The 8,716-nt window shown below is 38.8% G+C and overlaps 2 protein-coding genes across 4 annotated transcripts in view; both read left to right on the top strand.

Moving 5' to 3' along the window:
• Positions 1-248: 248 nt before the first annotated feature.
• LOC132190839 (uncharacterized) lies at positions 249-2,660 on the top strand. Its single transcript, XM_059605873.1, has one exon. The coding sequence runs from the start codon at positions 249-251 to the stop codon at positions 2,658-2,660; it is 2,412 nt and encodes an 803-aa protein (XP_059461856.1).
• A 2,795-nt stretch (positions 2,661-5,455) lies between these two features.
• Positions 5,456-8,716, top strand: part of LOC132188995 (uncharacterized) — an 11,088-nt gene continuing 7,827 nt past the window's right edge. The window contains exons 1-4 of one of the 3 annotated variants that reach the window (XM_059603458.1): positions 5,456-5,553; positions 5,922-6,005; positions 7,007-7,066; positions 7,413-7,514. In XM_059603458.1, coding sequence (XP_059459441.1) covers positions 5,957-6,005; positions 7,007-7,066; positions 7,413-7,514 — 211 coding nt within the window. In that variant the 5' untranslated portion in view covers positions 5,456-5,553; positions 5,922-5,956. The other 2 variants (XM_059603459.1, XM_059603460.1) reach the window with 2 other exon arrangements.

The following is an 8,716-nucleotide window of genomic DNA, read 5'->3' as shown; positions in this document are numbered from 1 at the left end:
TCATTCCAAAGGTTAGTGGGTCTCATACTGCTCATCAATTTAGACCTATAAGCCTTTGTAACATTGTCTACAAAATCATCTCAAAAATCTTGGCCAACAGATTAAAACCCCTGCTCCATACATTCATCTCCCCCAACCAGTCGGCCTTCATCCCCAAAAGAAATATCCAGGATAACACCATTATGGCCCATGAGCTTCTTCATACTTTCAGGAGCAAGAAAGGTAAAGGGGGGTTTTTGTTTCTAAAAATGGACATGGAAAAGGCCTTTGATAGAATGGAATGGAATTTTCTTCTTGCTATCATGGAGAAACTGGGTTTCTGTTCAAACTGGATCACCTGGATTAGAGCCTGCATCTCTTCTACTTCCTTCTCCATTCTCTTAAATGGCAGCCCCTTTGGTTTCTTCTCCCCTGAGAGAGGTTTGAGGCAAGGAGATCCTCTCTCTCCTTTCCTCTTCATCATTGGCTCAGAGGTCTTCTCTAGACTGATGTACAGAGAGGATTGTGCTGGTGCTATCAGAGGTTTGAAGATTTCTAGAAACAATGCAGCAATTCATCATTTGTTGTTTGCTGATGACCTGCTCATTTTTGGAAGAGCCAACCTAGCTGAAGCCACTAGCATAAAATCTTGCCTTGAGAAGTATTGTAGATGGTCTGGCCAGAAAATTAACTCCTTCAAGTCATCCATCCGTTTTAGCAAAAACACTAATCCTTCTTTAACCTCCTCCATCTCAGCCATTCTACCATACACTTCCAACCCAACAAAGTCACTTTACCTTGGCCTGCCTATTCTGATGGGAAACTCGAAAAGAGATGCTTTCAACTTTATCCTTGACAAGGTTTTAAGTAAGATGGAGGGCTGGAGAGCAAAAACTCTATCCCAAGCAGGCAGACTGGTTCTTATCAAATCAGTTGCTGCTACCATTCCCTCCTATGCAATGAGTACATTTTTGCTCCCCTCTTCTTTCTGCTCTCAGCTGGATAGGAGTTTCAAAAACTTTTGGTGGGGTTTCCCTCCTGCAAAGTCCAGAAACCTCACTTTAAAAGCTTGGGACACTTTATGCATTCCAAAAGACTTGGGAGGTTTGGGAATCCGGAAGATGAGAGAGGTTAATCTAGCCCTGGTTTCAAAGCTAGGATGGAACCTCTTATGCAAGGCAGACTCGATGTGGGTGGCCCAACTCAGAGGTAAGTATCTTCACTCAAACTCTATTCTCACCCCCTCTCCCCTTTCTTCTTCCTCTTGGCTGTGGAAAGGCATCACAAATTCCATTTCTGTCATTTCAAAAGGTGCCTGTCTCAAAATTCACAGACAATCCTCTCTCCCCATCTGGAGCTCCCCGTGGATTCCCACTCTAAATTCCTATATCCCCATTCCCTCTCCTCATCTGATCCAGCCCCTCCCAAACCTTTTGATCACTGACCTCTTCTACCACACCTTAAATTCCCCTGAAACCTACTGGAACATCCCCTTGATAAACTATCTTTTTGATTCCTCTAGTGCTAGGGAGATACAGAAAATCAGGATATCAAACTCTCCTTCTGAAGAGTACATTTGGACTCCCTCCCCATCTGGTTTGTTCACCTCAAAATCTGCTTACAAGCTCATAACCACCCCAAGAATCTCCACAGCTTCCTCTCCTCTAACCCCCACCCAATGGAAAGCCCTTTGGAAACTAAAGCTGATGGATAGACTAAAATTATTCCTATGGAAAGTTGCTTGGGACATTGTCCCCTCCAAGACTAGGATCAATGCTGTTTTCCCCATTTCCCAGGCAGACTTAATCTGCCCCTTATGCAAAGTAGAAGAGGACTCTCTTCATCACCTCTTCTTCAGATGCTTTTTTGCTAGAATTTCTTGGAGATCTTCCCATTGGCCTCTTGATTCTCTGAAATGGTCCACTCTTACTTTGCCAAATTGGATTATCGGTATTCTTTCTCCTAACAAATATTTTGGTATCCCCTTAGTTGACACTCATCTCTTCCAAATATTTGCAACTGTTCTGTGTGATTCTCTTTGGTTTGCCAGGAATCAAGCTATTCACAATGGAGTTTTCCCCAAAGCTTCTAAATTTGCTGACAAAATCATGAGGCTCTCCTTAGAACACTATGCAGCCTGGAACACCACCTCTCAACCAATGAAAGAAAGCTGGAATCCCCCTCAACAAGGCAGTTACAAGGTCAACTTCGACATTGCTACTGCAGACCTTTTCTCTATTCAAGCTGCTGTATGCAGAGATGCTAATGGCCAAATCATCAAGACCTTGTATCAATACAGCCCCACCTATGAGCACGCCTATGGAGAAGCTCAAGCAGCCCTGCTGGCTGCAAAACTGGCCACCTCTTTGAAGATAGAATCCTTTGTTTTAGAAGGAATTTCTGATATTGTAATTTCCTCTTTGCAGCAACCTTCCACTGTTTTGGATTGGCAAATAAATAGCTTAATTTCGGATGTTATTTCTCTTATTCCTTCCTCCTCTCACTGGGAGGCAAGGAAAGTTACCAGAAGTGCAAACTTCTGCGCCCATTACGTGGCATATTGGGCCGCGGCTAGAGTTTTCTCTGGCTGCATTCCCACTTTTTTTACTCCATTTTCTCCCCCCATTTCCATCCCCATCTGTAGTGGAAAAGATCCACCTCCCACCCTCCCCTCCTTGTGAGGGATGTGTTTTTGTTGTGTTTGTAGTCCTCTTGGTTTTTCTATGAAGCAGTTTGTTACCAAAAAAAAAAAAAAAACAAAAAAAAAAACCCTACATTACATCCCTATAAAAGCCCCTATTTGATCTTGATAAATGTATGGTTCAAAGGTTTTCATGACTAACCAATTAGTGTGGTGTAAATTATTTTCGGCATCCTTTCATGAGACTACTTGTTCTTTCTTAATTAAGCGGATTAAATATGATCTTTATGTGAGATGTTTGATTTTGCTACATTATTCCACTCACATAACGCCTATTTCATGGTGATTTCAATTGTTGAGTGTCAACAATAGTAAGGCCGGAATCAAAACATATTTTCTTATAGAAATTCAAGGTCATGTATATCTGAAACTGAGAGTGTGTTTGTTTGGCTGAAAATTTCTACTCACATTGAGTTTTAAGAGCATGTGAAAATTCTTTAGTAGTTGTAAGTATATATATATATATATATATATATTAACAAAACATTGTTGCCTTGGATTAAAGCAAAAAACTGTTTTTTGTTTATTGAGTCTTTATTTCTTTATTTTGTAATGAGTATATATATGATTTTGCATTTTTTAGCATACTCTCCACAGATGTGACATGCTCATGGAGATGTAAAGGTTTGCCCATGAACCCAACGTGCGTAGAGATAAAGTTTTCCTCACAAGCATAAATAGTGAGTAACAAACATATTTAAAGTGCAAAATCCATGGATTTTAGTAGGGGTGAAAAGGCGGTTAGTAGTGGTTAGTAAAATCTACTAACTGCCTCCGCTAAGAAACATATATATCATCACAAACTAAAAAATATGAATAACTATTCCATTCTACACTCCTCTACTCCCAATAATAACTATTCTTTTTTCTAATGGAATACTCATTCCGCAAACCAAACGAGGCATAAGGATTCCTCAATCTACCCTAAAAGTAAATAGGCCTAAAATTTCTATACTTGTCCTAATAAAATCTGTCATTCCTGTGCCTACTAACACTACTTTTACAAATTCAATGCAAGAAAAACAAGACCATCTTTGCTCATTTATCTAAGTAGGATCATGAAATTGTTATCTCCTGCTCTTCTTCAGAAACTATCAAAGTAGGCCAACATGAGCTTGTTTGTCTAAGCTCTGCCCTGTTGTAGAGCTCTAATTTTTGCAGCAACCACCAGCACTCTTTTTTGGAATTCCTTCTGCTGTAGTAGTTTACCCAAAATTTTTGGACAAATCTTCTAATTAATTTCCTCTACCAAACTCCAATGGCCAAAGGTTTGCAATTTGTGAAACGGTGTGGTTTAACAAAACATTAAGAGCATGCTTGAGATTGCGTTTGAAGATCTTAAAAATGCTTTTAAGACTCAAAAAGCAAAAGCCCGTTTAAAGAAGAAAATACTCGTTTGGTAAAACAATTAAAAGCGCTTTTAAGGATCCAAAAAACCTAAAAATAACCAAAACACACTTTTGACAAAAGCTTAAAAATAAAGCTTTTGCCCAATGGCAATGGTCATTCATTTCAGCTTTTTGTATTTCTAAGAGAAAATTTAGTTTCTTGTATTTTAGCACAAATATAATAACGATGCACCAACTTCAAATTCTGACCATAAGAATAATGGAGAGGAACCATCACTGATTCACTATACTGGAAGATTCAACCATCACCATACTGGTCTCTTTTGGTTATAAAATTCTCACTCAACCAAAAATAAACAACAAACATTTTGTTTTGACAATGCGATCAAATATAACAGGTAATAAATCTATATTATTAATTTTATATCCCTTAATCGCAGTACCTATTTTAAGATCACTTTTGATATGTAGTAATTCTTCCCTGATGAAAACTGTAACAAAAAAGAATTTTTAGGAAAGAGAGAGAGATTGAAACTCTGTGAAAACTCAAAATCTGCTTACCCATGTATTTCATCAAAATATATTGCTCGGTAGTCATAGTTCATACAAGGGATTTTCAGATCCAAACACTAAATCCAACAAAAACATAAACCCCATCCTATCCATATATGAATATTAAGCAAGCATAAAATTAAGTAGTGAAAAACAAGAGAAACATAAAAATCCATGAAAACGGAACAAATACGAAGAACCATGGGTTAGGGACATCAACGAAGCCTCAACGAAGCCTCCTGGCCTCTCTTTCGGACTCGAGCAGGGTAAGGATATCGCCTTCCCTCACCGGGCCCTTCACGTTACGCATGATGAACCTGTTTTGATCATCAAGAAACTTGACTCGCACCTGAGTCACTTGCCCTCTGGATCCCGTTCTTCCCATCACCTTCACAACCACGGCATGCTTCACCTGAGATTCCATGGCAGACAGATCGGCGCAAAGGAGCGGCAAGCGGCAGGCGGCAGCAGCGAATACGAAAGCGGGAAGTCTTAGGTTAGGGTTTTATGAGAAAGATACATCTAAATATATATAGCACTGCCTTTTAATTTTTTCAATGGCGTTTAAATTAAAAATTAATTCTTTTTTGATAAGTAAAAAAATAATTAATTTTTAATTTTTTTTAAAAAAAATTTTTTTTAGTAAAAATTAATTCTAAAATTAATAATTTATCATTTTTTTTTAGACACAATAATTTATCATAAATAGAATAATAATCCCCTGATATATAATTTTTTTAAATATATATAATTTTTAGAGAAATGTTATAGTGTAATAAAAATAATAATAAAAAAAGCTATGATGGAGCGGGGTTGATGACTTGAAGCTGATTTGGGTCAACCCGCCCAAAATGTCATACTCTAAGTTGAGTCGGGTCAACCCGCCCAAACTGTCATACTCTGAGGGAGCTCGTTATTTTACTTTCCCATAGCTCCAAAAATTTCTTCTTCTTCTCTCTGTCCGGAGAATCTGTGAGCACATTTTTCTATTTAATTCCTAGGGTTTTTCATTTATCTGTTTTATTTTCCCAGCGATTTTTTTGAAGCTTAACGGTTACAGCTTTATCCACTGGTATGTTTAACTGTCAAGCAAAATGCAAACTTTTTCACGCATCTCCGCTTAGACTGTCTATAGTTCATCACGATTATACTTTTAACATGTTGGATTTTCGATTTTTTGTTTCCCTTGGTGAGGGTTGCGTTAGAAATAGCTTTCATAATATGGGAAATACGATGTTGTTTATTTGAATGTTCGCATTATTCCATGTGTTCCATGTATGTTTGTGTATGTGTTTGGAACTGTCGCTGCAGTTTAATAAGTATTGTTGGATGACTGCTAGGATTGAAAAGCTTTCTGGGGCTTGTTATAATTTCCATGGCTTGGTGGGAAGGTGTTGATGAAACCCGTCTTCTGATTGCATCGGGTAATGAACTCCCTGACCATTGGATTCCATGGCCCTAGTATTCTCTTTAATTCTGCTATCTTTCCTTTGAAGAACATATACTTTTCTCGATTATAAATACAGGGTATGGTTCAAGATAACGTTTATGGAAAAGGTGTCAATAAGAGCTCTCAATATATTGAGATATGATAACCAAGAGTAATGTTACTCTTCACACTCATTTATCATACCCATTTCACATCAGTTGATGTGGCGTGTTTTAGTCAGCTTTCATTTTTCTTCAAGTGGCTGACATAGAAGCCACTTAAAACACGTTACGTCAGTCGGTGTTAAATGGATGTGAAGAGTAGCATTAACTCGATGATCAATAAGACTAGAACTTGCAATCATTGACCATCCGCTTGAAATGACAATATGACCCATTACATTTGTTTATTGATCTTTTTAGACACTTCAATAGATAATGGGTAGTATATCTGATATATTGATGTGAGCCAATTCCAAGTACAATACAGTAATTTTGGATGATGTACAAAAATGTGGAAGCCTGGAATGGTATATAGATGAAGGATAGAAGATAGAAGCATTTGTGTTGTGTTGAATATTTTCTTTGCTTTAGCTAACAATGAGCTGCTACTGACTTACTCAGAGCTGCTGATTCTCTCTCTCTCTCTCTCTCTGGTCTGGGGTGTGGGGTGGGGGCTAGTAGCTTCTGATTGATTCGCATTTGTGTTTACTGATTTGCTTGGCTTATAGAGAACTTTTTAGCGTACAAATTGGAAGAGAGGTCCTTCTTTTATGTATATTTCTAAGCACTTTAGTTGAGTACTTGAATATCATAGGCAAGGCAGTCATAGACCGAAGGGTGATTTTGTAGTTTCTAGCTTTTTGGTAAGGATTTTGTTGACCATTATATTCTTTTGCTAAGCAGTTTAACTTCTTTGTCAATTTATGTTGTTATTACATGCTATCATTGATGCATCAATTTGAGTATTCTGATGTTTTTGGACGTACCCATTTAGATCCTGGGGCAACAGGAAATGGTGTTGGACAGTTGCTATCACTTCGCCATCCAAAATCAGGTGATGTACAAGATTATTCATTTTGTGTTGTTTTCTCCCCCCCACCCCCTTTTAGTTGATTACTTTATCTTGTTAGCTGTTTTTTTTCCTCTTCTTGAATTTGAAGATCTAGTTATGCAAAATTCCTCCTTAATGAGTTGGGGTTTGTTTGTTGTTGAAAAGACAAGATAGATAGAAAGCCAAACACTCCCTTTGGTTACATGTTCCTGCTGACATCACTTGCTGTCAAGTTTGGGATATCTTTGTATTTATTTGTACATGAAATTTATTAATTAAAGTCTGAAGTGTTTAACATCATGTATATACTAACGTCTTCCAACTTTTAATCTTTTCACTAATTTGGCAGGAAACAAGACTTGCTATCTCTTATTTAATGGGCTGCTTCAAGAACTTCATTGGTTTAAGCAATCTTATGGATCTTGGTTTGTGGGGGATTATGTTTGTGAAGGTAGATGCTAGTTTTGCATGGTTAGAGTTCAAAGTTTGGTTTTAAGAAATGTTAATCTTTGGAGCGAGTGCATTGGCTTTATCAAGTACATTTTGTGGCACAAGAAACAATTGCTACCAGTATATTTCTTTTGGCCATCTACTATTATGCTCAATCTTTACATTAAATCATTTCTTTTGCCTTTTGTATTTTCCTCTTTCTCGGTGTTGTTGAAAGTGCCAGATGCACTTAATTGCAAAGGTCTCATGGCCCTATGCATGAAGCGCAAAGTGCAAGTGTGCGCCTGATTGAAGAAAAGCACACCTTCTTATACACATGTCGAGCCAATTTTTTTGTACTTCAGGACAAAGGTAGTCTTGAGTTCAAACACCATCTCCACACGTTTAAAATTCCATGTGTATTTTTCTCTGCATGCTCTCTTCCACTCTCGCCTGAGTACAGGCGCGTGGGTGGCGCGTGTTCACTGTTTGGGGGTCTAGATTGTTAGTTGGTTTGGCTAGCGTTATGGCTACGTCGAGAAAATGGATTGTGGAGTCCAAAACTTTTGAGTTGCTGATTAAGAGTGGGGCTTCAGGGGTGAGGTTGTTTGAAAGAAGCAACAGGAAACAAAAAACCATCTTTCTGCAGAAGGATGAGGTGCTATGGATGGCACGCATTATAGAGGACTTAGTGGCGGTGGATTCTTCTGAGGTTTTTTGGGACCAATCCAGAGCAGGGTATCCACGGATAATCGCACAGAAATGTGCCAACAGACATGGGAGGTTCTTGACAGTAGAAGAATATGATGGTAGGCATAGGAGGGGCTCGATCATTGTACCAGAAGGGCGTTATGGCCAAGGTTGGACACGTCTCATCTCGGAGATACGGATGGCTAAGTCTTCCCTGTGTGGGTCTAAGGAAGTCAGGGAAGTTAATAAGAATTTTGTCAATGGTGGAAGGAGAAGGAGCTATGTGGAAGTTTTGGGGTCTTCGTTGCAGCCGACAGAGGAATGTTTCAATGACTTCGTTGAGCCAATAGCCAGGGTGCCAAGGTGGTTGAAGGAGGTTTCCACCGAAAAGGGTAAGCAAGTTCAGCTCTCAACTATTCTGGAGGGTGGGCACAAGCCCTCAATTCCGGCGAGGTCAGTCAATGACGGTAGGGAGGGTCCGGTAAAGAACCAGTCTCTTGGGGGGGAGGGAACGTGTAACCCAAAGGTAGGGGA

The sequence above is a fragment of the Corylus avellana genome, chromosome ca8, assembly GCF_901000735.1.
Source record: "Corylus avellana chromosome ca8, CavTom2PMs-1.0".
Classification (NCBI taxonomy): domain Eukaryota; kingdom Viridiplantae; phylum Streptophyta; class Magnoliopsida; order Fagales; family Betulaceae; genus Corylus; species Corylus avellana.
Note: the sequence above shows the minus strand (reverse complement) of the source record. Positions and strands in the feature narration are given on the sequence as shown.

Excerpts from the sequence above, each read along its gene's own strand:
- LOC132190839 (XM_059605873.1), top strand. The coding sequence starts at position 249 with ATGGACATGGAAAAGGCCTTTGATAGAATGGAATGGAATTTTCTTCTT.